The 27,101-nt window shown below is 53.7% G+C and overlaps 3 protein-coding genes across 5 annotated transcripts; 2 read left to right on the forward strand and 1 right to left on the reverse strand.

The window, feature by feature from the left end:
* The first annotated feature begins 15 nt into the window (after positions 1-15).
* ASB8 (ankyrin repeat and SOCS box containing 8) lies at positions 16-2,398 on the forward strand. The gene is made up of 3 exons (XM_058042180.1): positions 16-255; positions 769-873; positions 1,464-2,398. The coding sequence occupies exons 1-3, from the start codon at positions 139-141 to the stop codon at positions 2,094-2,096; spliced, it is 855 nt and encodes a 284-aa protein (XP_057898163.1). The 5' UTR covers positions 16-138; the 3' UTR covers positions 2,097-2,398.
* A 613-nt stretch (positions 2,399-3,011) lies between these two features.
* Positions 3,012-12,612, reverse strand: PFKM (phosphofructokinase, muscle). Of its 2 annotated transcripts, none has more exons than XM_058042098.1 (23): positions 12,408-12,612; positions 11,268-11,366; positions 10,421-10,494; positions 10,251-10,328; positions 9,115-9,304; positions 8,269-8,434; positions 8,147-8,191; positions 7,954-8,062; positions 7,768-7,863; positions 7,586-7,678; positions 7,365-7,490; positions 7,032-7,096; positions 6,885-6,948; positions 6,628-6,774; positions 5,975-6,045; positions 5,799-5,886; positions 5,218-5,370; positions 4,658-4,822; positions 4,495-4,556; positions 4,182-4,293; positions 3,958-4,057; positions 3,462-3,567; positions 3,012-3,369 (listed from the first exon to the last, which is right to left on the reverse strand). In XM_058042098.1, exons 1-23 carry the CDS (start codon positions 12,535-12,537, stop codon positions 3,222-3,224), a joined length of 2,487 nt encoding a protein of 828 aa, XP_057898081.1. In that variant the 5' UTR covers positions 12,538-12,612; the 3' UTR covers positions 3,012-3,221. The 2 variants fall into 2 exon arrangements, with proteins under 2 accessions (XP_057898081.1, XP_057898082.1); XM_058042099.1 differs by lacking the exon at positions 12,408-12,612 and adding an exon at positions 12,155-12,352.
* A 417-nt stretch (positions 12,613-13,029) lies between these two features.
* SENP1 (SUMO specific peptidase 1) lies at positions 13,030-23,611 on the forward strand. Of its 2 annotated transcripts, none has more exons than XM_058042114.1 (16): positions 13,030-13,816; positions 14,461-14,533; positions 14,644-14,740; positions 15,172-15,346; positions 16,775-16,878; positions 17,149-17,384; positions 17,711-17,765; positions 17,913-17,951; positions 18,059-18,143; positions 18,494-18,646; positions 19,261-19,392; positions 19,858-20,061; positions 20,802-20,881; positions 21,290-21,374; positions 21,687-21,782; positions 22,405-23,611. In XM_058042114.1, exons 1-16 carry the CDS (start codon positions 13,742-13,744, stop codon positions 22,465-22,467), a joined length of 1,752 nt encoding a protein of 583 aa, XP_057898097.1. In that variant the 5' UTR covers positions 13,030-13,741; the 3' UTR covers positions 22,468-23,611. The 2 variants fall into 2 exon arrangements, with proteins under 2 accessions (XP_057898097.1, XP_057898098.1); XM_058042115.1 differs by having other exon boundaries at positions 15,211-15,346.
* The last annotated feature ends 3,490 nt before the right edge of the window (positions 23,612-27,101 follow it).

The following is a 27,101-nucleotide window of genomic DNA, read 5'->3' on the forward strand; positions in this document are numbered from 1 at the left end:
GCATTCCTCCGGAGCAGCCGCCGCTCCACCTCCGGACTCTCCTGCGGCTCGGCCCGGCCCGGGCCGCTCCCTCCCCGCCCCGGGTCTGGCGCGGGGCTCGGCGGGGCCGGCCGGGGATGCCGCGGCGCGGCCCGCGCCATGTGGTACATCATGCAGAGCATTCAGAGCAAGTACTCGCTGTCCGAGCGCCTTATCCGCACCATCGCCGCCATCCGCTCCTTCCCTCGGGACAACGTGGAGGATCTCATCGGCCGGGTGAGGCCCGTGGCCGGGACATCCCAGCCCTTCCGCGGTCGGGCCGGCCTGCTTGAGTCCCGCCCGGACTCCGGGTGCCTCTGACGGGCAGTGCCGAGCTGTCGCCGGCTGTCCCGCTCCCTGCGGAGCTTCCGTGGGGATCCCCTGGAGGGGTTTTCCCGGGAGGGTAAGATCAGGGCATCTCCGGTTGGTTTAGAGACTCCAGGCTTTTCCTTCCACCCTCCGAACCCCCGGGGCTGGCGGTGTGTCTGGGGGTCTCCGGGCACCGTTTGGTGACAGTGAATTAGTGAAACACAAGCGGGAGCTGGAATTAAGACCGGGAGTGTTTTGCGAACAAACCCCCGGATTTCTCCTAATTATGCCTTTCTTGAAGGGATGGGAAGGGCAGGGAAAGGATGGGTTTTGCTGACCCCGAGGCGGTTCCTACAAACCCTCGGGGTTTGTGTCAATTAACCCTTTCTGAAGGGATGGAAATGGGGAGTTCCTTACCGGGGGTGTTCCTGTGCTCCCCAGGGCGCCGATGTGAACTGCCTGCACGGCACTCTCAAACCCCTGCACTGTGCCTGCATGGTGGCTGATGCCGACTGCGTGGAGCTGCTGCTGCAAAAAGGAGCTGAGGTAAAGCTTTGGAAAAACCGAAAACAGGTGGAAAATTCCGAGATAAGGGGCAGGGAAGTCAGGAAGAGCTGATTAAGAGCTGATGTTGGAGCTGATGTGCTTAAGTTGGATTTTGGGAAAACATTCTTCCCCCTGAGTGTCGCAAGCTCCGGAAACTGGGGTTTGGACAATGCTCCCAGCACAGGGGGGGATTTTTGAGTGTCCTGTGCTGGGCCAGGGCTTGGATTTGGAGAACTTTGTAGGTCTTTTCCAGCCCAGGATATTCCATGGGCTTGTATTTCCTCACAAAGCGGCACCAGGGGAAGGTTCACTGTTCCAACAGGGAGGGAATTCTTGGGCTGAGATTTTCAGGAGAGGAGGAAGGATTGAAATCTAAATTTTTGCACTGAGATTTCAGGAGGCTGGGAAGGAAGAATTAAACCCTACATTTGCTGGATTTTTTACCCCACTTTCCCCTGGCTACTTGGCTAAAACCCTTCCTTATTTTTCCCTACATTTGGGATTTGGGACCTTTAGCTCTTCCCTTGCTGCAGGATCCAGCTGGAGCCACTCCCTGACCCCCAAACCTTTTTTTTTTCCTTCTCCCCCAGGTGAACGCCCTGGATGGCTACAACCGGACAGCCCTTCACTACGCAGCAGAAAAAGATGAAACCTGCGTGGAGATTTTATTGGAGTACGGAGCCAACCCCAACGCCCTGGACGGCAACAAGGACACGCCCCTGCACTGGGCGGCCTTCAAGAACAACGCCGAGTGCGTGCGGGCCCTGCTGGCCAACGGCGCCCTGGTCAACGCCCTGGACTACAACAACGACACCCCCCTGAGCTGGGCGGCCATGAAGGGCAACCTGGAGAGCGTCAGCGTCCTGCTGGACTTCGGCGCCGAGGTGCGCGTGGTCAACCTGAAGGGCCAGAGCCCCATCTCGCGCCTGGTGGCGCTGCTGGTGCGGGGCCTGGGCACGGAGCGGGAGGATTCCTGCCTGGATTTGCTGCACAGAGCCACGGGACACTTCGAGCTGCGCAAGAACGGGAGCCTGCCCTGGGAGGTGGCCCGCGACCCGCAGCTGTGCCAGCGGCTGACGCTGCTGTGCTCGGCGCCGGGCACGCTGCAGGCGCTGTCGCGCTACGCCGTGCGCCGCTCGCTCGGCCTGCGCTTCCTGCCCCAGGCCGTGCAGCAGCTGCCGCTGCCCGCCTGCCTCAAGGAGTACCTGCTGCTGCTCACCTGAGCCAGGGACAGCTGCCCTTCCCCTCCCCGGAGGATCCCCGCTCACTTTGTCACTTCCCAGGTTCTTCTCCGTGGTTTTTTGTTCCCCTCGGCCACCCAGCACCCTGCTGGCCCCTCACGCTGCCTCCCTTTCCTCCCCTTGGCCCTTCCATTTTGTCCCCTCCCTTTCTCCCCCTGTTCTGTCGCGCTCCCTCCATTTCCTCCTTTCTGTTCCCTCTGCTTCTCTCCCTGTCCCCCCGTTTCACTCTCCTGCAATGAACAATATCCCTCTGATGGCAAATTATATCCCAGCTGTTGGATTGATCTGTTTTTCCCCCTTTTTTTTTTTTTTTTTTTTGGTATTTTTCCTTGCAAAAGGAAGGTTTTAAAGGAAAAGTCTCCTTTGAGGAAGGACCCAAGGCAAGAAATTGTAGGTTGGGATGCAGAGTAATCCTGTGGGATGGGTTGGCTGAAAATCAAAGATCCAGGTGTTTCTCCAGCATGGAGAGTGAAGTTCTGCCTGTTTATCCATAACTTTTTTGCTGCATCAAGAAACCACCTCAAAAACCAAAATTTTGCAGGGCTGGAATTCTTGTAGGTGAAAGAAATCTTTTCCAGAGAGCTCCACATGAAGCTGAGGGCTTCCCTCCCACCTCTTCAAGGTTCCTGAGGTTTCCCTCTAGGAATTCACCCTTTGATATTGGCTTGGGGGGGGGTTTTGGGATCTATTCCAGGATCCAATGGAAGAGCAGATCTCCAAGGTGAAACCAAGTGGCTAAAAACTGTCATTGTTGTTTTCTGGGATGAACTTGGGGCACAAATTTTACCTGTTTTATCCCTCTGTGTTATGCTGGGCAGGGAAATCCTGAGGATGAGGAGGGATTTGGTGTCAGTGGGGTCCAGGTTTGCCTTTCCATGGATTCACAGACACCTGGAGCACTTGGACAAGCACTGAATTTATTGAAACATCTCCACTTTATGACTTTTAACCCTAAAAACCTCAACCTCCACCATCCATCCTCAATTTATCCTGATACCGCTTGGGGACCCCTTCTCAAAATCCCACAAAATCCCTGAAAAGCCCCAGGATGTTGTGAGAAAAGGGGATTTTTGGGGTTCCTCAGGCTGGCAGTGACTGCTGTCCCTGTCACAGAGTGGCCTCGGGGACCAGGACCTTGCGGGTCAGGTGCTCCAGGTGCGCCGTCTCAGATGTGTCTAGCTCGATGTTGTACTTGGCCAGGATCTTGAGGATGGGCCGCAGTTTCAGCCACCACTGCTCCTTGGGGATGCGGTGCCTGAGGGGACAGGGACAGACTGGGGATATCCCTGGGGAGGGATCCCAGGCTTTGTCCCACTTTCCCAGGGTGGGGAAGGGAGGGAGACGCACTCGAAATCCGTCTGCTGGCGCAGCTCAGCGATGGGCTGGAACACCAGGCTGCGCTTGCGCATCCCCAGCAGGCACGCCGAGTCCGCCGTGTTGGCAAAGATCCGGCCTGGGAGGAACACAGGAATGGTAGGGAACCTCCTGGAGGCGAGTTGGGAACGGTTGGGATCCTCCAGGGACGTGGGAGGGAAGGGTGGGAATGTTTGGTAATCTTCAGGGATGGGAAAACACCCGGGACAGGAAGTTGGGAATGTTTGGGATCCTCCTGGAGCAGGGGTTGGGAATGCTGGGGATGCTGCATGAGGGTAAAACCTATGGGAGGGTAGGTTGGGAATATCTGGGACCTTTCAAAAACATGGGAGGGGAGTTTAGGAATGTTTGGGATCATCCAGGAGTGGGGAACATCCCCCAGAATCCACAGGAGGGCTTTTTGGGAATGGTTTGGGAATGTAGGGTCACTCTGGGGCCCCTTTGGGATCCCCCATCCAGCAGCACCCACCATGCCGGGAGCACTCCTTGATCTTCCCGGTGATCCAGGCCACGGCCTTGGCGCCCATCTTGGTGCCGAAATTACGGTCAAAGGGGGTGGGGCTGCCTCCCTGCCCCAGGAGAATCCAGGATGAGCCAATGAAATCTCCCAAATCCCAATCCCCTTCCCAGGGAAATCCCCTGAACACCGATCCTGTTCCTGGGGGAGTTCCCGAACCCTCACCCCATTCCCACCTGCTGCATGTGCCCCAGGACGTTTTTCCGGCAGTCAAAAATCCCTTTGCCCTCCTCGCAGTAGAGGTTGTAGATGAAATCTGTGGTGTAGTTCTCATTGCAACGCTCATTCCTGCACCAGGGACAGGATCAGGCCCAAATCCCATAATTCACCCCATCCCAAACAATTCCACTGATCCCAAACAGCAGCACCACAATGAGACTCCAAATCTTCCATCCCTTGCCCATCACCACCGTGAGAGCCCAGTTCCCCTGATCCCAAACCCAATCCCCACGGGGGGTGCCATGAGGTCCTCCCAAGGCTGGAACCCACCTGAGCACAAGCCCCCTCTTCACCGTGGTCTTCATCTTCTCCGTCAGGTGGTCCACATTGGCCTGTGGGGTCGGGAATGGAGGTGGGAGCGGGGTCAGTGGGGAACCTACTCATTGCACACCACCCGGGTGCCACTGGGGACTGGGGACAAGACTGTCCCCACCTGCAGGTCACGGCTGCTGAAGGGCTCTTCGAAGATGTAGGCGGCGTCGGCGCCGGCCGCCAGCCCAGCCATAGTGGCCAGGTAGCCACAGAAGCCACCCATGGTCTCGATGATGAACACACGGCGCTTAGTGCCTGCAGCCGACTGCTTTATCAGGTCACACGTCTGCAGTGGGGACAGGATTTGGGGTCAGGAAAAGGGGTTTAGGGCCAGGGAATTTGGGATGCCCACTGCAGACTGCTTGATCGGGTCACATGTCTGAAATGTGGGATTTGGGGTCAGGAAAAGGGGTCTAATGTCAGGGCAGTTGGGGGATTTCCATCAGGGTCTCAGAGAGGTGATAGAGGTAGGAGAAGTGCTTTGGGATAAGGGGAATTTGAGACTTCCACTGGGATCTTACTGCGATGATGGTGTTTAGCATCAGGAGGGATATGGGATACAGGATTTGGGTTCTCACTGTGGTGATGATGTTTGGGAGCAGAGGCTACAGGATGGGGTGTCCGACCAGGGTGATAGTGTTTGGGACAAGGGGGATTTCGGGGAGGTATCTGGGGTCTCACAGTGGTGATGGTGTTGAGGGCGGTGTCAGCGCCGATGCTGAAGTCAGAGCCGGGGACGTTGTTGGAGACGGTGGCGGGCACGATGCACAGGGGGATGCAGAGCTCCTCGAAGCGTGCCCGGCCCTCCACCAGCTCCAGGCCACCTGTGAACGCCTGAGAGACAATGGGAACATCAGGGGACAATGCGGAGAGGAGAGGAGAGGAGAGGAGAGGAGAGGAGAGGAGAGGAGAGGAGAGGAGAGGAGAGGAGAGGAGAGGAGAGGAGAGGAGAGGAGAGGAGAGGAGAGGAGAGGAGAGGAGAGGAGAGGAGAGGAGAGGAGAGGAGAGGAGAGGAGAGGAGAGGAGAGGAGAGGAGAGGAGAGGAGAGGAGAGGAGAGGAGAGGAGAGGAGAGGAGAGGAGAGGAGAGGAACAGTGGGGGCACTGACCACACCTTGACCAGACCACCAGCTCCAGGCTGCCTGTGAATGCCTGGGGGATGGCAGAGGGACCCTGACCCCACCCTGGCCACACCCCAACCATGCTCTGACCAAGCCCCACTGACCCCACCCCGCTGACCACACCCTGCCCACACGGCACTGACCTCAAAGCCACCGATGATGACAAGACCATGAATCCCAAATTTGCTGATGTTGGCGCTGATCTCCTCAAAATGTTTCTTGGGCAGAGTCCTGGGAAGGGGAGACTCCTTGGGATGAGCCTGACCAGAGGGGGACCCCAGAGGGACCCCAAATGACCCCACACGCAGTGGGGACTCACCTCTTGGTGCCTAGTTTGGATCCTCCCAGCCCCGTCCAGCTGCCCACAGTATTCCAGCTGATCTCCTCCACCTGAGGGGTGAAACAGGGGTTTAATGGGATGGGAGAAGGATCTGGGGTCACAATGCCCCCCCTCAGCCCTCTCAGAGTGACATTGGGCTCACACAATGTCCCCTCGGCCCTCTCAGGAGGTCACACAATGTCCCCTGGCTTGGGGACAGCAGCAGATCAGACCCATAGCAGGGCTGGGGTTTGGACAAGGATTAAACACTCCCATCCTGAGGAATCTCCATCCCTGCAGTGCCACAACTGCCCCTTCCCAGGTCCTTTTCTTTCACCCTTCTCCCACATGGATCTCCCCATCCCAAAATCCAACCCCTCAAATCCATCCTGCATTTCCCAAACTCTTTTCCCGGCCTGTTTCTCCACTGGGATCTCCCCATTCCAAAACCCAACCCTTCAGATCCATCATGCCCTGGCCACCCCTTCATCCCATAGGGATCTCCCCATCCCCACTCCTTTCACCCACAGGACCCTCACTATCCCGAATGCCAGCCCCTCAAATCCATCCCAAGCCCTGTTCCCTGTGCCAATCTCCCCATCCCAGTCCCTCTCCTGACCCTTTTCCCACCCCATTCCCCTCGGGACCCTCACCATGCCAAAGGCCAGCCCCTCGAAGCCGTCGTGCACGGCGAGCATGCGGTGCCCGTGGATGAGGCCGATCCTCACGGTCGACCGCACGGCCGCGTTCATCCCTGCGGCCGGAGCGCCCACGTTCATCACGGCCACCGTGTACCCGCTCTGGGGACAGGGACAGGGCTCACTGGGGCTTGGGGTGGGATTGGGTGGTATCCGTGCCTGGGATGGAATTGGGGTGTCCCAGCTCGGGCCCCCTCCCCAGCGCTCCCTACCTTGGTGGCAGGCGGGCGGATGTGAGCCAGCAGCTTGTAGACATTCCAGTTGTTCTGAAAGCTCCTAAAAATCAAGGGAAGTTGGGGTTTTGAGACGGTTTGAGGACATCGGGGTTGCAGGGGCAGGGACATGGAGGTGCCACCCACCGGCCCCGCAGCTTCAGCGCATCGTCAAAGCGTCCTTCATTCATGGCTGTGGTGACGTCCTTGGTCTGGGGGCACAGAGGGGGATTGGGGTGGGATTGGGGTTTCCTGGGTGGAATTGGGGTGTCCTGGGGTGGGATCAGGGTGTCCTGGGTAGGGTTGGAGTGTTTTGGATGGGTTTGGGTTGGAATGGGGTGTCCTGGGGTGGGATCCATCCCTGGGGTTGGCTTGGTGACACTCCCTGGAGGATTTGGAGACATCTTAGGGATGGGAACCATCTTAGGGACCCAGACTGGGTCTGGGGCCACTCCCAGCGTCCCCCCCATCCCCACTCACCACCTGGACACATTCCATGAGGGGCAGGCGCACGGCCTGGTTGCCGGACAGACTGACCACGCAGGCCGGCGTCTCTGGTGTCCCCTCCAGCAGTGCCATCACAGCCTCCACACCCATCCTGCTGGCCTGAGGGGACATCAGGGGTGTCACCTCCCAAGGGGGGCTGTCAGTCACCTCCAGGTCCCTTTGTTTGGGACCGGGGTGAGGAAGGAGGTGCCCACCAGGATGCGGTCGAAGGCTGAGGGCGTCCCCCCACGCTGGACATGGCCCAGGATGGTCACCCTGGTGTCGTACCCCAGACGTTTCACCACCAGCTGCAGGGACACAGGAGAGCTCTGGGACTGGCCCCAAAAAGGGAGGGGGCAAAGGGGGATGTCCCCCATGTCCCCCCATCCCCACTCACAGCTTTGATGTCGTCCGAGGTGATGGCCTTGCCGTGCTTGTCGATGGCGCCCTCAGCCACAATGATGATGTTGAGCCTGGAGCCACCATCACGGGTCTGGGGGGATCACAGGGTGTCAACAAGGATAGGGACAGGGGGAGATCATCCCTCCATCCCTCCATCCCCGTGTCCATCCCTCCCTCCCACCTCAGTCAGCCTCCTGCACAGGTGCTCCTCCCAGTCGTCCTCGGGGGGTGACTCAGGGATGAAAACCCAATCAGCACCACAGGCCAGGGCTGTGATCAGCGCCAGGTACCTGAAATGGGGCCAAAACCTGCTTTTGAGCCACTTCCCCCAATTTTTGGGGTGACAAGAACCCCTCCTAGGTGCCAGAACGTACCCGCAGTGCCGCCCCATCACCTCCAGCACAAAAGTCCTCTGGTGGCTGTGGGGACAAGAAAGCGTCACCCACCCGAAACGGGAACACCGGGGGCTGGGGGACAACAAGAGTGTCCTTGTCACCTCTGCGCCGTGGTGGTGATGGCGTCCACGATCTCCATGATGCGGTGCAGCGCCGAGTCGGTGCCGATGGTCATGTCAGTGCCACAGAAGTCGTTGTCGATGGAGCCCACCATGCCCACGATGTTCAGGTGGCTCGAGCGCTGCGCCTCCTCTGCCGTGATGCCACCTGGGGAGAGGGTGGGCAGGAGGGGGACACCGTCCCCAGATGGTCACTTGGGGCGTAGAGGTGTCAAAGGGATTGTTTGGGGGAAAAACACTCTGCTTTGGGTAACAAAACACCGTATTTTTGTGTAGGACACCTTGATTTTGGAACCAAAGTTTTTTTGGAATCACAAACTTATATCACACTGCAACAACAAACCTTCCCACACCCTCCTTTCCTGACGTGAGACCCCCCCCGAAAATGTCCCCTTAGGGGGAAGCAGTGCCACAAATCTCTGTTTTGCAGGAAAAACTCAAATTTTTGAGTGCCGCACCCTGTGTTTTTTAACCACACCCTCTTTTCCTTCTGTGTCCCCCTTTAAAACATCTTGAACAGTGCCCCAAACCTCCATAATTATGGAAAAAAAAACAATTTTGGAGTTTCACATCCTGATTCAAAACCAAACCTTTCCACACCCCCTGTTCTCTCTCTGCCCTCCTTCAAAGTGTCCCCTTGGGGAGCAAAAGTGTCCTAAACTTCCATAATTAGGGAAGAACACCACATTATTATGTGCGAAAACCCAAATTTTTGTGTGCTTTTGAACCCAAACCTTTCTCTTTTGACCCTAACCCTTTCCCTGTGCCCCCCCTCCCTCTCCCTCACCCCAGGGGGGTTTCGGGGCTCCCCCGGTGTCCCCCCCATACCGGTTTTGAGCAGCTCTGCCAGGAGCCCGCCCCACTCGGCGCGGAAGGTGTCGGCACCGGTGAGGCTGCCGTCGCCGCCGATCACGCACAGGTTGGTGATGCCGCGCTTGACCAGGTTCCGCGCGGCGCGCAGCCGCCCCTCGCGCGTGCGGAAATCCTGGCAGCGCGCGCTGCCAATCACCGTGCCACCCTGGGGAGGGACGGTGGGGCACGGCTGGCCTTGGGGCTGGCTGTCCATCCCTGTGTCTGTCCACCCCTCTGTCCATCCGCCCATCTCATCCCCATGTCCATATCTCTGTCCCATCCTCATATCCACCCATCCATCCATCCACCCATCCATCCATCCATCCATCCATCCATCCATCCATCCATCCATCCATCCATCCATCCATCCACCCATCCATCCATCCACCCATCCATCCATCCATCCATCCATCCATCCATCCATCCATCCATCCATCCATCCCTCATCCATCCATCCATCATCCATCCATCCCTCATCCATCCATCCATCCATCATCCATCCATCCATCCATCATCCATCCATCCATCCATCCCTCATCCATCCATCCATCATCCATCCATCCATCCATCCATCCATCCATCCATCCATCCATCCATCCATCCCATCCCCACGTCCATCCCTGTGTCTGTCCACCCCTCTGTCCATCTGCCCATCTCATCCCCATGTCCATATCTCTGTCCCATCCTCATATCCACCCACCCATCCACCCATCCATCCATCCACCCATCCACCCACCCATCCATCCATCCATCCATCCATCCATCCATCCATCCATCCATCCATCCATCCATCCCCCATCCATCCATCCATCATCCATCCATCCACCCATCCATCCATCCATCCATCCATCCATCCATCCATCCATCCATCCATCCATCCATCCATCCCATCCCCATGTCCGTCCCTGTGTCCATCCCTGTGTCCACCCTTCCCTCCCTCCCTCCATCCCAGCTCTGCTTCTGGGTCATTTTCTGCTGAGCCCAGGCTCAGACTGGAACCAGTGAGGGACAAACTGGGACCAGTGAGAAGCATGCCCAGTGCCTCCCCAGCCCAGGAGGTGATTCCCCACTGTCCCCCTGTCCATGTGTCCCCCTGTCCATGTGTCCCTCACCAGCTGCAACATCATGGACACACTTTCCCACGTGGCCTCCCTGATGTGGTCACCACCGTCCACCAGCCCCTGGTAGCCCTGTGGGGACAGAACGGACAGTGGTTCAAGGACACCTTTTCCCAAATTTTGCGGTGGGGCCGTGGAATTTCGGGGTTGGGGCTGACACTGACCTCACACACGAAGAACACTTTGGCCCCGGTGTAGATGCCCACACGCACCACGGCGCGCACGGCCGCGTTCATCCCTGTGGGGCACCGCCATCATCCTGTCACCCCTTGGTGACATCCCCAAGCCCCTGTCACCTCCCTGCAGCTGCCACCCCTCAGTGGACACCCCCAATCTGTCCCCCCCGTACCCCCCCTGTCCCCCCCCCTCGCAGCTGCCACCGCCTGGGTTATTTTTGCCCCGGTGACCTTTGGTGGCAGCGCCTGACATGGGTGACAAACACGGGGGTGGGGGGAGGGGACACTCGGGGGGGGGGGGGCCTGGCAGCCCCCCGTGTCTGTCCGCCCCCCATCCTTGGGACCCCCAGAAAAATCCCAAATCTGGGGATGAATCCTTGGAATTTTGGGCAATCCTGATTATTGTGGCTCAGTGCCAAAGTGCCACCGGCGCCCACTTGGAGTCCCCTGCCCGAATTTTGTCACCGTTGTTCCCCTCTGCTATCCCAAAACCCCTCGAGCTCCACCCGACCCCAAACCCCCACCAAGGTCATTCCCAGAACCTCAATCCAGGGAAAACCCTGATGGTTGTGGCATCAAAATCCTGATTTTTACCTCCAAATGAGCGGGTTTAGGGACTTGGGGGGGGGAGGGGGGGGATTTTTAGGGATTTGGGGGGGGGAAGTTTGGGTGGGGGATTTGGGGGGGGGGGCTTGGGGATTCCGGGGATCCCAGGGGATTTGCGGAGTTTTGGAGGAGGGGGGAGAAATTCGGGGGGTTTTGGGGGGATTTCCAGGGATTTCGGGCTGGGGATTTCTAGGGATTTTGGATCCCGGGGGTTTTGAGGTGCTCTTACCCTGCGCGTCCCCCCCGGAGGTGAGGACGGCGATGGCTTTGCCGACCCCCAGGGTCTCAGTGTGCTGGGGTCCCGCGGGGCTCGGGGGCATTTTCCTGCCTGGAAAAAATCGGGAAATTCGGGCAAATCCCAAGGCGGGACGGGCGGCTGTGTCCCTCTGAGTGACGCTGCCAGCGCAGAGTGGCACCCTGGGGAGGAACGCGGCGACACTGGGACAGCCCCGCTGCGGCCGCCGGGACACTCCCGCCCGGGGGGGCGTGGGGGGACTCCTTACTGGGAGTCCTCGTTACCGGTCCCAGTCTCGATTCCCTACTGGGGCCAGGCTGTCCTTAGCGGTCCCAGCCTCTCCTTACTGGTCCCAGTTTGTCTTTACTGGACCCAGTGCATACTCTTCTCTGGGAGTTGCTCCGTCCTTCTTACTGGTGCCAGTCTCTGTTCCTTACTGGTGCTAGTCTGTCCTTACTGGTCTCAGTTTGTTTTCCCTGCCCTGCTCTCCTTAATGGTCCCAGTCCTTCTTTAGCGGGGCCAGTTTGTCCTCACTGGTCCCAATCCCTGTTCCCAGTGGGAGCTGCTCTGCACTCCTTACTGGTGCCACTCTGTCCTTACTGGTTCCAGTCTGGATTCCCTGTTCATCCCAGTCTCTATTCCCTGTAGTTATTGGTCCGCCCTCCTTACTGGTGCCAGTTTATCCTCCTTACTGGTCCCCGTCCATCCTTACCAGTCCCCGTCTGTGTTCCCTGTGGGACTCTGTGCTCCCCACTGGTTCCAGACTGCTTTCCTTACTGGTCCCAGTCCCCATTCTCTGCCTCTCCCGGTTCCAGCTCCCCGCCGGTCCCTGTGCAGGGCTGTTACTGGTGCCAGCTCCTGCTCCGTGCTGGTTCCAGTACCTGTCCCTAACCGGTTCCAGTTCATCGCCGGTCCCGGTGCAGGGCCGTTACCGGCCCGGGTCGCTGTTCCCGGTGGGATCTGCTCTGCTTTCCTTACTGCTCCTAGTCCCCGTTCCCTGCCGCTGCCTCTCCCGGCTCCGGTTCCCTCCCGGTCCCGGTCCGTGGGCGTTACCGGTGCCGGTCCGCGGGCGTTACCGGGGCCCTCCCGGGGCCGTTAGTGGCGCCAGTCCCGGTGCCCACCGGGAGCACTGACCTGCGGAGCGCCGCCGGCCCGGCCCGGGCGGGAGGAAGGACAGCAGGAGGAGGAGGAGGAGCGCGGCCACGGAGAGCGCGGCCGGGGCCGCGAACCGAGACAGAGCCGGGGCCACCGGGACCGCCACCATGGCCCGGGGACAGCGCCACCATGGCCTGGGGACAGCGCGGGGGCACGGGCTGGGACCGGGGATTGGCTGCGGGGAGCGCTGTAATGGGATCGGGGTGACGGGATCGGCTGTAATGGGATCGCCCGTTAGGGGATCAGGGTAACGGGATCGGTGTAACGGGATCGGCTGTGACGGGGTCGCTGTAATGGGATCGGGGTGACGGGATCGGTGTAATGGGATCGGCTGTAACGGGATCGGCTGTAATGGGAGGGCCCGTTATGGGATCGGGGTAACGGGATCGGCTGTAATGGGAGCGCCCGTTATGGGATCGGCTGTAACGAGATCGGCTGTAATGGGATCGCCCGTTATGGGATCGGGGTAACGGGATCGGCTGTAATGGGAGTGCCCGTTATGGGATCGGCTGTAACGGGATCGGCTGTAATGGGATCGCCCGTTATGGGATCGGGGTAACGGGATCGGCTGTAATGGGATCGCCCGTTATGGAATCGCCGGTTTGGGATCAGCTATAATGGGATCGGCTGTAGGGTCCAGCTACTGTGGGATTGACTGTAATGGGATCGGCTATTATGGGATAGGCTGCAACAGTTTTGGATGTAGGGACCAGCTGTAACAGGACTGACCATAACTTGGAATGGGATCAACTGTAACGGGATCGACTGTGATGGGATCGGTGGTAGGGACTCACACACAGAGTGAACCCTCCATATGGTCACAGCCCCCAGAGAATGACCCCCTATAGGGTCACAGCTCCCACAGAGTGACCCCCCACCACAGAGTGACCCCTATAGGGTCAGCCCCCCCGTCCAGGGTGGACCCTCCTTTCCGGCTGCCCCCCTGGACCTCCCAGCCGCCAGGGGGCGCTCTCCGCTCCCAGCAAATCGCGGCTCCCTCCCCTGCCCTGGCGGCAGCACTTCCGGCAGCGCTGCCGCCGCTCACTTCCGCTTCCGCTGCTTCCCCCTCGCTGCCGCCGCGGAGCCCGGGAGAGCCGCGCGCGCTCGGGAGGCTCGGGGTTCCATTTCCGCTTCCGGTGCGGCGGCCGGGCCGGCTGAGGCAAGAGAAGCGGCGGCGGCTCCGGACCCTGCTCCGCTCCCGGACCGGGCTCTTCCCTCTCCCGCTGCCCTCACACCCGACTCCGCCACCACTGGGCCTTTTCCCGTGCCCGGTCCTGCCGCTGCCCGGGGCCGAGGCGGCGGCGCTGCCCTCCATGAGGATGGAGGCCCGGGAGGCGGCGCGGGCCCGGCCCGGCCCGGCCTTCAAGAGTTTCGGCGCCGAGAGCAAGGTGCGGAGCGGGGGGGCGCGGGGCCGGGGCGTTCCCGGGCTCCGTTTCCACCGGGCCGGAGCCGCCGCAGCTCCTTTCCTCACGGAACCACCGCGGGATTTGGGCGGGAAGCGGATTTGGGAATATTCGGGACAATTCCCCCATCCCAGGGAATCCTAGGGCACTTCCAGCCGCGGTTTCTCTGGGGGAACGCAGCCTGGAAACCGCAGAAGTCAAATCCCAATCCCGTTTTTGGGAATTCCCGGTTCCCGGCGTGGGAATTCCGCCTGGAATATGCCGGGAATGGGGAGCCCAAGTGTGGGACCCACCGCGGGTCCAGAGCTGCGAAATTCAGGATTTTCCCAGCAGTCTTTGGGTTCTTGCTGCTCCATAAATTCGCTCCACAAAATATGGGAGTTGTAACCTTTAGAAGCTGGGAATTTGGGGAGCTGTGATGGATAGGAATTGCAAACTTTAGGAACTGTAAATTTGGAGAATTATTAATTTTAGGAATTGTGAATTTTGGGAATTGTGAAGTCCTGCCACCATTCCCAACCAGCCCTGGGAACACCCTTCACTTTTCCCTGTATTTTTCCTGGATTCTTTCCTGGTATTTTCCCACTTCTAAGCAAAATATTGGAATTTTCCCCATTTTTTTCCCCCAGTTTTTCCTCCCCAAACTCAGCAGCTTCTCCTGCCCTGCTGGGAACTCCTCCTGCTCCCTCAGCTACACCCCAGGTGAGTTTCCCCTCTGGAATTTGGGTTTTGGGGGTGTTTTCCCTAAAAGCAACCCCTTGAGAAGGGGAAATTTGAGTTTTTCTGGGAACTCCCACTGTTTTTCCCCTCAGAAATTCCTGAAAGATTCCCAGGAGCCAACGGGCAGTGGAGGAGCTCCAAGCCCAGGGGGAGCCGAGGCTCCTTCCTGGAGACCCGTAAAAATCCCAGGTGGGTGCAGCAGATCTCAGATTTCCAGGTTTTGGTTGATACTTTTGGGGGATTTTAGTTGGGATTTTGGAGTTTTGATGATTTGACGGTGATGAGTCGATTTTTTTGAGGGGGTTTTATTTTTGGGATTTTTCGATGGTTTTAATTTCTTTTTTGGGGGATTTTTGGTGGGTTTAATTTGAGATTTTGGTTATTTGGGGGAGGATTTTTTAGAGATTTTTTTGGGTGGGGATTGGGATTCTTGGTTTTTTTAAATTTTATTTGGGATTTTGTAGTAGGGGGGATTTGGGCAATTTAATTGGGGGGTTCAGGGATTTTTTTTTTTTTTTTTTTTTTATATTTGTGGGATTTTTTTGGGGGGCTTTATTTCGTTTCTCCTTCCGTGCAACCTTTTGTGATTTTATTCGGGATTTTTTAAAACCAATTTTCAGGATTTACAACAAACCTGCGGTGTTTTTCCCTCCTTCCAGCGGGAACCCCAGCACTTTTGGGGGAAAATCCGCCCTCCATGGAGCCTCCTTCCCCCTGAAGCCGGCCCCGAGCCCCTCCTGGAGCCGCCGCAGCCCCAAGAAGGCCCCGCGGCGCTTCCTGAGCGCGGCCGAGGAGGTGACGGGGAAACCCTGGGGCGTGCCGGGGTGTTGTGGGGCTGGGAAACCCTGGGGTTTGTGGGGTTTGCAGGGCTGGGAAACCCTGGGGTTTGTGGGCTTTGGGGGCTGGGAAACCCTGGGGTTTGTGGGTGTTGTGGGGCTGGGAATCCCTGGGGTTTGTGGGTGTTGTGGGGCTGGGAAACCGTGGGGTTTGCAGGGCTGGGAAACCCTGGGGTTTGTGGGGCTGGGAAACCCTGGGGTTTGTGGGGCTGGGAAACCCTGGGGTTTGTGGGGTTTGGGGGTTTGGAAACCCTGGGGTTTGTGGGTGTTGTGGGGCTGGGAAACCCTGGGGTTTGTGGGGTTTGGGGGGCTGGGAAACCCTGGGGTTTGTGGGGTTGGCAGGGCTGGGAAACACTGGGGTTTGTGGGCGTTGTGGGGCTGGGAAACCGTGGGGTTTGTGGGGCTGGGAAACCCTGGGGTTTGTGGGGTTTGGGGGCTGAGAAACCCTGGGGTTTGGGGGGTTTGCAGGGCTGGGAAACCCAGGGGTTTGTGGGGTTTGGGGGCTGGGAAACCGTGGGGCATCCCGGGGCTTTGTGAGGCTGTGAAACCCTGGGGTTTGTGGGGTTGGCAGGGCTGGGAAACCGTGGGGTTTGTGGGGTTGGCAGGGCTGGGAATCCCTGGGGTTTGGGGGCTTTGCAGGGCTGGGAAACCGTGGGGTTTGTGGGTGTTGTGGGGCTAGGAAACCGTGGGGTTTGCAGGGCTGGGAAACACTGGGGTTTGTGGGGTTGGCAGGGCTGGGAAACCCAGGGGTTTGTGGGGCTTTGGGGGCTGGGAAACCTTGGGGTTTGGGGGCTTTGCAGGGCTGGGAAACCGTGGGGTTTGTGGGGTTTGGGGGCTGGGAAACCCTGGAGTTTGTGGGGTTTGCAGGGCTGGGAAACCCTGGGGCATCCCGGGGCTTTGTGAGGCTGGGAAAACCTGGGGTTTGTGGGTGTTGTGAGGCTGGGAAACCCTGGAGTTTGTGGGGTTGGCAGAGCTGGGAAGCCCTGGGCTTTGTGGGGTTGGGGTGTTCCGGCAGAGCTGGGAATGGAAATCCTGAGAAATCCCAGGGATTTGTGGGGTTGGGGTGTTCTGGCAGAGCTGGGAATGGAAATCCTGAGAAATCCCAGGGGTTTGTGGGGTTGGGGTGTTCTGGCAGAGCTGGGAATGGAAATCCTGAGAAATCCCAGGGGTTTGTGGGGTTGGGGTGTTCCGGCAGAGCTGGGGGCACATCTGGGGTTAAACACCAAATTCCTGGGGTTTTCCAGCCCTAAATACCATTTTTTTTTGGGAGTTTTTCTCAGCATTGCCTTCATGGGATTCCATCAGATGCCTGAATTTGGGGGGAATCCCTGGGATCAGTGAATTCCAGGGTTTTGAGAGGAGTTTTTTCTGTGCTCTTTGCCTGCAGACGGTGCGGGAGGAGGAGCGGGAGATTTACCGGCAGCTGCTGCAGATGGTGACTGGGAAGAGGTTCTCCAGCTGCAAACCCTCCCCGCTGCTCCCCTTCCACCTGTGAGTCAGAAGCATCCCAAAAAATCCCTGAAAACCTGCCCCAGATCCCAAAGAACCTCAAAATCCCTGCTCGAATCCCAAAAAACCCTCTGCAAATCCCTGAAAATCATCAGAGACCCTGCCCAAACCCCAAACCTCTCCCAAACCTCTCTCCTAACCCCCCCAAAAAAATCCTAAATCTTCTCCCCAAATCTCAAATTTCCAGTCTTCTTCCAGGAATTTCCCTAACTGGGTGTTTTGATTTTTTTTTTTTTTTTTTTTTTTTTGCAGCTCCCGCTGTCCCCGTTCTGGCCCCTCCCTGCCCCAGGAGGCTCCCAGGGATGATCCCGAGGCACTGGAAATTCACAAAGTTCCAGCTCCTGTTCCACATTCCCCGGAGCCACCCCAGAATTCCCAAAATCCCCCCCTGGGCCCCTCTCCAGGGTTTCCTGGGGAGTTCCAGCCCCGGAATTCTGCGGCTCCGCACCAGCGGGAGGAAGAGCCAGGAGCTGAGGCACAGAGTGAAGGTAAAGATTCCTGAGAATTCCAGAAATATAACCCCAAAACCACCAAAATCTCAAATAAAACAAGACCACAAATAAAACCCCCCAAAAAATCTGAAATTAACAAAAAAAAAAAAAAATCCCAAAAAACTCCTCAAGAAAGTCCCAAAGAAAATACCCCCAAAAATCCCCCAAATCCCCCAAAAAATGAAACCAAATCCCAAATAACCCCAAACTCTGGGAAAGGGATTTAAATTCTGTGGCCAGTCTGGGGTATTTATTCAGGATTGGGAGATATTTGGGGTAGGAATCAAGGAGGACAGAAATCCAGGAATTTTTCCCATTTTTAGGGTCAGATTCTGTCATTTTGCTCAAGGTCAAGGATTCCAGAACTCCGGCTCCAAGGTAAGGGCTGTGAAATGGGGGCGTTTTGAGGATTTTTAGGGACACGGGGAGGTGACAATGAAGAGGGACAGGGTGAGAATTTGGGAAATGAGGGAATTCTGGGGAAATTCTGGGTAATTTCCAACCCTCCTTTTTCTCTCTTTCCAGCCTCCCCTTTTTCCAGGCTGAGCTATGGATCAAAGAGCTGTGAGTTACTATTCCCTGCTGGCTTTTCCTGGGATTTTTGGGGTGGAAAAACCAAAATCCTGATTTTTTTAAATGAATTTGTCCATTAAATTTTTGTTTTTTTCTAGGACCAGTGTCTATGATTCCCGAGCCAGAGAGAGGTGGAGGCAAATAGAGGAGCAGAAAGCTCTGGCCCTGCAGCTCCAGAGCCAGGTGAGACTTACACGGAAAAATATCCCGGACTGGGACAATTGGGGAAAAACAGTTGGAAAACAGGAAAAATCAACTTTTTTTAGGCCTTTGTTCTTCTCAATCCTGGGATAAACAGCAAGGAAAAGAGGGAATATTGTCTCACATTGGAAACTACAGGAAATTTTGTCACTGGGAGGGTGGTCAGGGCTTGGAAAAGGAGTCAGAATCCAGGGAAATGGGGGAAAAAAACGCAGATGTGGCACAGGGGACAGGCCTGGGTGGCTCTGTAAAGGTTTAATTCCATAATCCTGGGGGTTTATCCCAGTTTCATCAATCCCAAGCCCTCCTTCTCCCTCTCTGTCCCCCTGCAGCGGCTGCAGGAGCAGGAGCGCTCGGTGCAGGAGCTGGTGGATCTGCACCTGCGCGTGCCCCTGGAGAAGGAGATCCCGGTGGCCGTGGGGCCCGAGGGGCTGGAGCGCGCCCGGCCCGGCCAGGGCGACGACGACTTCCCCGAGATCACCGAGGTGGGGCTGGGCACAGGGATGGGGGCCTGAGCCCTCCTCGGGGTGAATTTGTGGCTCAAGAATCAGTTTGGTGTTCAAGCCCTGGGGATCTGGGGACAGGAAAAGTTCTTCCTCAGATAGAACTCGGTTCAGGGAATTTGTGGGATTTGGGGACAGGGATGGAGCCCTGTGCCCTCTTCCCAGTGAATTTATGGCTCAAGAATCAGTTTGGTTTTCAAGCCCTGGGGATCTGGGGACAGGAAAAGTTCTTCCTCAGATAGAACTCGGTTCAGGGAATTTCTGCAATTTGGGGACAGGGATTGAGCCCCGTGCCCTCTTCCCGGTGAATTTATGGCTCAAGAATCAGTTTGGTGTTAATAAACCCTTGGGGATTTGGGGCAGAAAAAGCAGGAATTCTACCTCACCTGAGGTAGATCAGTTCAGGGAGTTCCTGGGATTTAGGGATTTGGGGTCAGTTCAGGGAATTAGCTTCAGGGAACTCCTGGGGTTTGGGCACGGGGATGGAACCCTGCACCCTCCTCGTGGTGAATTTATGGCTTAAGGGACTGTTGGGCATTAAACCTTTGGCTATTTGGGGTCAGGAAAAGCAGGAATTCCACCTTCCCTTTCCCCAGGAAATGGAGAAGGAAATCAAGAGCCTTTTCCGAGGAGGGAACCAGGACGAGGTGCTGAGCGAGGCTTTCCGCCTGACCATCACCAGGAAGGACATCCAGACCCTCAACAACCTCAACTGGCTCAACGACGAGGTGGGAGCCCAGCAGTTCCCATTTCCCACCCATTTCCAGCACCTTGGGAGGGGAAAATGGTTGGGTGGGTGCTGGGAGGGGGTTTGTGGGTTGGGATTCCACCCTGGACTGATAAATCCGTGGGGGAAGCTGCGCAAAATAAAAATAATTGAATTTATGTGGGGAATTAATGATAGTGGGAGGATGGGATTGGTGTGAACCGGGGAAACGGTAAGTAAATCTTAAATTCCGACCTAAATAAAGGCAAATTCCTAAAATTCCTTGAGTTTTCTCTGGAATGTTTTACTACAATGGAGCTACTGCAAACTCACCTGGGTATTTTGAAGGTTTTAATGCAAATCCTCCTTTTTGGGGGTTTATTCCCCAACTTTACACAGGGTCACAAATCTAAACACCATAATAAAATAAATAAAAATCTACTAAAAAAAAATCAAAAACCCTGTTTTCCCTTTTTTTTCCCTCCAGATTATAAATTTCTACATGAATTTGCTGATGGAGAGGAGCAAGGACAAGGATTTGCCTGCAGTCCACGCCTTCAACACCTTTTTCTTCACCAAATTAAAGACTGCAGGGTACCAAGCTGTGAAAAGATGGACAAAAAAAGTGGATATTTTCTCTGTGGATCTGCTCCTGGTGCCCATCCACCTGGGAGTGCACTGGTGCCTGGCTGTGAGTGCTTGAATTATCCCAAAAAAATCTTCAGTTTGGGATTTAGGGCCCAAATTTTGTTGGTTTTGGATGATGCTGACGGGAAAAATTTGCGTTTGTGTCTCAAATCTGAGTTTAAAGGGAAATACAAAGGTAGGAGCAGCTTTTTGTGGGGTTTTTAGTCCTTAAATTCAGGCTGGAGGTCATTTTAGGGCATTTATTCCCTTGGGAAGATCTGATTTCCCCGTTCCCACCAACTGGTGCCACAGGATCTTGTTAAAGAGATTTAGGCCACAGATATTTCGCTTTTCCCCTTCCTTTGTCCCATCCCCTGCCTTGGCTCCTGGGATCCTGCAGGGATTTTCAGCTCCTTTAGCAAAAGCCTCCTTAATTTATTAATTCCTGCTTGAATTGTTAATTAATTCCATGTAAAAGAGGTAATTTCCAGCAAAAATGGCATGGGAATGGGGAGGGAAAACACTGAAAATCACCTAAATCTGGGCCTCGAGAGATGGGGCAAAATTGTTGTAAACCCTTGGGAGGAATGATGATGATGATGATGATGATGGTGATGATGATGATGATGATGATGATGATGATGATGATGATGGCTCATTTAGACATTCAGGGATTAAAAACACAGCAGGAAACAGGGATTTTTGGGGGGAAATCCTCCTGTGGTGTGAAGTACCCTACGTTGTTTTTGCAAGAGAAGCATTCCTGGTTTTTTTCCCATTTTAAGGAATTTTTTCTCTGTGCAGGTCGTGGATTTCAGGAAAAAAACCATCACCTACTACGATTCCATGGGAGGGATCAACAGTGAGGCCTGCAGGATCCTGCTGTGAGTAAAATCCCTTCCCTGGCAAAATCCCACTCCTGCTTCCCCAGCCTTGGACACACCGACTTTACCCATTTTTGGGCTTTTTTGGGGTCATTTTTGAGCCCTTTGAGGGTCATTCTTAGGTCCCTTCAGGGTCATTTTTTGGAGGCTCCTTTAGGGTCATTTTTGCTCCCTTTTTCAGGCTCATTCTCCCCTTTTAGGACATGAAAAATTCCTCCTCTTCCCTAGAATTCTCTCCGTGTTTCTTCCCATGGGGTTTCGGCCTCTCCTGATCCAATTTTAGATTTTTGGGGGTAATTGATTTGTGAATCCCAACCCTGAATCCCTTAGGGAACAGCCAGACAGAGCAGAACCTCAGAATTGCCATTTTCCCATGAATTCCAGCTTTTCCTGCTCCTTTTCCCACAGGCAGTACCTGAAACAGGAAAGTTTGGATAAGAAAAGGAAGGAATTTGACACCAACGGATGGGCCCTGCTGAGCAAGAAGAGCCAGGTTTGGACAGCCCAGAATTCCCAAAGAATTCAGCATTCCCTTGGATTCCCAGCCCTTTTTGGGCCCCTTTTCCCTCAGGGAAGAAAAGGAGGGAACAAACCCCAAACCTTGGGAGAGGAAATTTTCCACAGGGGAAAGGTTTGGGTGGGATTTGGGCAAGGTGGGGATGCAAAACATTCCGGAATTCTGGGACCTTCCTCCAGATTTCACTGGGATTTTGGGGTTTTTCCTGGCCTTGGGGGTTTGGGGGCTGAGGGAAGGGTGGGGATGTGGGAATTTGGGAATGTTGATTTGCTGTTTTTTCCCCCCCAGGAGATCCCGCAGCAGATGAACGGCAGCGACTGCGGGATGTTCGCCTGCCGCTACGCCGAGTGCATCTCCAAGGACAAACCCATCAACTTCACTCAGGTACCCCAGGGGCTGCAGATGAAACAAATTCCACAGTTCCCATCCTGCAAACCCCCAGGGCCAGGAGAAACCCCGAAATTCCAGCGGGATTTGGGGGAAATTCCAGCATTCCTCACCCGATCCAAGGAATCCCCACCCTATTTCCCATTCCCAGCCACCCTCCACCCTTCCCATGGAATTGTCCCCAAGTCCCTGGAAAAAGCTCCCAAGCCCCAGTGCCAGGGAAAATCCCAAATATTCCCCCCAAAATCTGAGATTCCTCCCCAAAATTTCAAGGAATTCCTGGGTAATTCCCAACCTCCAGGAATATCCCACTTCCCTCCTCCAGCATTTCCAGATCCCAGCACTCCCAAATTCCCTCAGGTCCCAGACCCCCAGGGCTGGGAAGACCCCAAACTCACCAAAATCCCAGCAAAATCTAGAATGAATTCCCCCATTTTTTTTTGCCTGAATCCCCAGAAATTCCCATTTTTTCCCCACAACCCCAAAGCCCCAAATTTCCCCCTTTTCCATTATTTTCCATGGGAAAAAAAAAAAAAAAAAGCCTGAATCTGCCCCTGGATGAGCAAACCTGACCAAAATTCCCATGTTTTTCCCATTTTCTCCCCCAAAATTCCCAAAGCAACACATGCCCTACTTCAGGAAGAGGATGGCCTGGGAAATCTTGCACAGGAAGCTCCTCTGATGCCAGAAAAATCCTGAAATTCCAAAGATTTGGATCAGAAGAATCCCAGGATTCTCCTGGGGACGCAGCCAAGGAACTCCGGGTCCTGCTCCTCCCAAAACCCCCCCGGATTCGGGGGGAATAGAAAAGTTTGGAAGCACAGCTGGGAACTTTGGGAGTTTCTTTCCCTCTTTTTTGAGATTCCAGGATGGATTTTCCCGCTTTTCCATCTGCTGGGTTGGGGAAATTTGGGAATTTTGGGCTTTTTGGAGCTGGATTTTCGGGAAAAGGGAGGAGCCTCCGTGGATTTGTGTTGGGAAAATCTGGATTTGGGAAAAGCAGGGGAAAGGTTTGGTTCTGGAGGGAATTTTTGGGGATCATTCCCATTTTTTCCACCTCACTCCCAAAGTTTGTGGATTTTACCCATAGGAAAACTTGGATTGGAATCCCTGGGAATAATTCCTGCTTAAATCCTGTTTTTTCTTCCCAAATCCCCACTTTTGGGTGATTTTTCCAGGATTAAGCTTTGGAATGTCAGAATTCCTCTGGATTTACACCCAAACTTTGCTTTTCCAAGGGATAAATCCCAAAACCTGAGCAAAATCTGGGATTTTTGGTGAATTTTTGGGAATTTTCCTTTCCCTTTCAGGCTGCTTCATCCCAGCAGCTCCTGTTGCTTTTTCCAGTTGCTTTTCCCACGTTTTCCATGAAGAAATCCTCCCAAATTGCAGGAACTGCAGAACCATGGGAAAAACCCCAAAATCCTGGAATTCCTTCCATTTTTTCCGAACAATGCCAGGATTTATTTGGGGAGCTTTGCCCACCCCTTTCCCTGGATTAATTTATTCCCAAATTTTTTGGTCCTTCCGAAGCCTCTGGATTTGCTCTTCCTGGTGGAAAAGATGATTTTTAATAAGAAGAGTGGGGGAAAATCCCAAGTTTTTGTATTTTCCCTCTCCTGCAGGAGCTGGGAATTTTTTCTATTTTTCCCGAGCTGGGAGATGAAGTTTTGTACCAAATTCCCAAATTTTTGGAGCCCCTTTTCCTGGTTTTTCCCATCCCTTCGTGTCCCTTTGGATCCCAAATTCCCTCCCCTGTTTTATACCAGATTCATTTCCTACTTTTTTTATCTTTTATTGAAATTAAAGATCTGAAAAAAAAAAACAAAAACTGGAATTGAGGAATTTTCCTGCTTTTTGTGGTAGATAAGAACACATTTCAATTATGAGTTTATAAATATGCGATAAATTTAATTTTTTTTTGCCAACTCCTCACGTGCTAGGTGACGTTGTTCAGATGCAGTTGTACATTTATTTATCTGTCTCCATTCCTGTTCACAGTGGGAATCTCTGGAAAAGGGTTTGGGGTTCCTCCTCAGCTGAAGAAATCAGAGAAGGTGCCCCAAAACCTGGGAAAAATTCCCCGTAATCCAGGGAAAATCATTCAAAACTCAGGGGGAAAATGACCCAAAATTGGAGGGAATGCCCCAAAATCCATGCAAGATGCCCCAAATCTGATGCAGACGCCCCAAAATCCATCGGAAAATTACCCCAAATTCCCCGGGAGCCCCCTCAAATCCCACCTGGAATTCCCTCCCTCCCCGTCCAGGTGACAAAAGGTCCTTTCACTCGCCTCCCCCCCACCTCAGGATCCACTGCTATTTTTACAAAAATTCCCAGAAAAAGCCGGGATTTGGGATAAGAGCTCCCTTTGTAGGGCCGTGGCTGGGCCTGGCACAGCTCATCTTTCCCAGGAATCCCAGGATCCCAAAATCCAAAAAAAGTCCGGGACATGGAGCCCCCATTCCCCCCCATGCTGCCTGGGCAAGGCCCCCTGAAAACCGGGAAAACGACCCAAAATCCAGGGAAAATGCCCCACCCACAAAAAGATGCCCCCCAAAAATAAATCAGACGCAAATGCCCCAAATGCAGGAAAAAATGCCCCAAAATCTGAGAAATTCAGATTCATAATTCGGGGCTGGGACTCCAAATTCTGAGCTGGGAGACCCCAGAGTTCAGAGCTGCCCCTCAGAGCTCTCAATTTTGGGTCATTTTAGGTCATTTTTTTACCCCAAATCCAGCCAGCTCTGAGCTACACCCCCAACACCACCCCTCAAACCCCTATTTGGTTATTTTGGGGTCATTTTTGGGTCATTTTGGGGCATTTTTAATCCCAAACCCCAAGCAGGGCACTTTAACCTTCCAAACCCCAATTTTGGGGTCATTTTGGAGTAACTTTAAAGGTAATTTTGGGGCAATTTGGGGTTATTTTTCACCCCAAACCCCAATTTTGGGGTGACTTGGGGTAATGTGGGGCCATTTTTAACCCTAAGCTGGGGCAGGGTCCTCACACTCCAGGAGCCTCCTGATCCTAATTCCTCCTAACGACCCCGACCCCATTAATCCCCCACAGGCTTGAGCCCTCATTAATTAATTAATTAACCCACAGCCCTGCTGGGCTTTTTTTTTTTCTGGTTTTGCCCAAAAGCAAAAAGAAAAAAAAAAAAAAAAACAAAAAAAAAAACCACCCCAAAACAGTGCCCAAAAAAAAAATCCCCGAACCTGATCTCCCTTCAAACCCTGGGACCCTCGGCCCAGCCCCCATCAAAAATCTCTTTTAAGGTTGGGGGTTTTTTGGGATTTTGGGTGTTTTTTGGTGGTTTTTAAATTTTTTTTTCCCCCTGGATTTATTTATTTTTTGGGATTTTTCCGGTTCTGGGACACAGGGGCGGCTTTGTCCCCGTGGCTTTTGGGGCCCTGGCTCGGTGCCACCCCAAATAGGGATTTTTTTGGGATGGGGGGATGGGAGAATTCGCCATCAAAGGATCCAAAATCCCGGAGTTTTTTTCACCTCTTCCTCGCTTCAGACAGGAGAAAAAAAAAAAAGGAAATTTTTAGGGTTTGGAGTTGGATGAAAATCCTGAATTTCAGGCATTTAGGGGGCAAAAAACTCCCAAGTTTTGGGGGCATCCTAAAAAAATCAAAGGGTGAAGCGACCCCCCTGCAACATAAAGTGACCCCGAGGGAAAAAATTGGGAATTCCAGGGGAAAAATCAGCTTTGGGAACGGGAAAAATCCCTTAAGGGACACCAAATAATCCCAAGGTATCCCTCAAACCCATTCATCCAATTCCTAATGTTTCACCCCAAGTACCCCAGAAATAAAAACCACAGAAAAAACACCCCCAAAATATTTTAAAAATATTTTTAAATACACAAGAATATTTTAAAATGCACCCAATTTTTTTAAAAATACCCCCAAAACATACAAATGCGCACAAAAATCTTTTGAAAATTCCAAGCAATATTTGAAAAATACACAAATAATATAAAAAATATTCAATAAATAAAAAAGCCTCCGGAAAAAAATAAAAATAATACACAAAAATATCCTTTAAAATGTACAGAAAATAACAAAAAAATATCTAAAAAATACCAAAAACTGCAAAAAAACCCCCACCCTAATAAAAACATTAAAAACTAAAAAATTAAATAAACCAAAATAAATCAAAATAGCCCCCAAAAAATCCCCGGTGAGGCCCTGAGCGCCCTCCCCCTCGCTCCCTGAAAGGATCCCTTTGTACCTTTCCCAAAAAATCGCCTTTTCATCCCAAAAAAGGGGGAGGAGGGAAAGGAGGAGGAGGAGGAAGAGGCCGTGTGAGGGGGGAAGGCTTTGACCTCATCCCACAAAAATTCCCGGATTTTTCCCCCATTTCGGGCCCCTTCCCACCTTTCCAGGGGGAAAAGGGACAAAGAGGCTCTGTGTGACAAAACCCCAAAAATGGGATGAAAAAGGAAATTTTGGGGATTTTCCCACCGGGAAAAGGAGGGGAAGGGAAAACCCTCAATGGAAAAAAAGGAATTTGGGATTTTGGGGTTTTTTAGGGTTTAAAAGCAAATTTTGTGTCCCTACAATTCATTTTTAGCGGGTAAATTCACCCCAAAATCAGGTTTTCTGTATGGCTTGGGGTCTTCAAAATTGCTTTTTTCACATGAATCCACTGCAAAATTGGGGATTTGGGGGCTTTTTCATCCCCTAAAAAAAATCAATTAGAGGCTCAAAAAATGATTTTTTAAGATATTATTAAATTTTAATTTTTAATAGGAAATGTCATGGGATAATTGAAAATATGGAGTGAAATAGCTGTGAAATTAGGAGGAAAAAGTAAAAACTGGGAGTTTTAGGTGGGGACAAAGATCGTTTTTCTGCTCCTCAATCCCAAAGGGATCCTAGGGAATACTTGGGGCCAGATCTGAGGTTATTGCAAGGTGCCAGAGGGAAAAAAAATTAAAATTGGGGAGTTTTTGTGTTGAAAAAAGCCCTTTTAGAAGGGAAAAATAAATTCCTGGCTCATCCCCCAGTGAAGGAGTTCCCTCTCTGGGTTTGGGATTTTCATGGGATTGGGTGGTTTGGGAAAGTGGGAAAAATCGGAGGGGAAATGGGGGGGAAAGTGGGGCGGAATTTGGGTAAAAATGGGGTGGAAAAGGAGCAGAAATTAGGAGAAATGGGGGGAAATGGGAATTAAAATAGGGCAAAATGGGGTAAAAATGGGGCAGAAATGAGGTTTATATCAGGTGAAATTGGGGGAAAAATTTGGGTTAAGATGGGACCAAAAGGGAGTAAAATGGGGCAGAAATGGAGGGAGCTAAGAGCCAA

This window comes from Melospiza georgiana, chromosome 29, assembly GCF_028018845.1.
Source record: "Melospiza georgiana isolate bMelGeo1 chromosome 29, bMelGeo1.pri, whole genome shotgun sequence".
Classification (NCBI taxonomy): domain Eukaryota; kingdom Metazoa; phylum Chordata; class Aves; order Passeriformes; family Passerellidae; genus Melospiza; species Melospiza georgiana.

Coding starts and splice junctions, on each gene's coding strand:
- ASB8 (XM_058042180.1), top strand. CDS start 139: ATGTGGTACATCATGCAGAGCATTCAGAGCAAGTACTCGCTGTCCGAG. Junction 256..768: donor TGGAGGATCTCATCGGCCGG/GTGAGGCCCGTG, acceptor TGTGCTCCCCAG/GGCGCCGATGTGAACTGCCT. Junction 874..1,463: donor TGCTGCAAAAAGGAGCTGAG/GTAAAGCTTTGG, acceptor CTTCTCCCCCAG/GTGAACGCCCTGGATGGCTA.
- PFKM (XM_058042098.1), bottom strand. CDS start 12,537: ATGGTGGCGGTCCCGGTGGCCCCGGCTCTGTCTCGGTTCGCGGCCCCG. Junction 9,305..10,250: donor TGTCCATGATGTTGCAGCTG/GTGAGGGACACA, acceptor GTCCCTCCCCAG/GGTGGCACGGTGATTGGCAG. Junction 8,063..8,146: donor GTGATGGGGCGGCACTGCGG/GTACGTTCTGGC, acceptor GCCCCATTTCAG/GTACCTGGCGCTGATCACAG.
- SENP1 (XM_058042114.1), top strand. CDS start 13,742: ATGAGGATGGAGGCCCGGGAGGCGGCGCGGGCCCGGCCCGGCCCGGCC. Junction 18,144..18,493: donor CCCTGCAGCTCCAGAGCCAG/GTGAGACTTACA, acceptor GTCCCCCTGCAG/CGGCTGCAGGAGCAGGAGCG. Junction 21,783..22,404: donor AACCCATCAACTTCACTCAG/GTACCCCAGGGG, acceptor AAATTCCCAAAG/CAACACATGCCCTACTTCAG.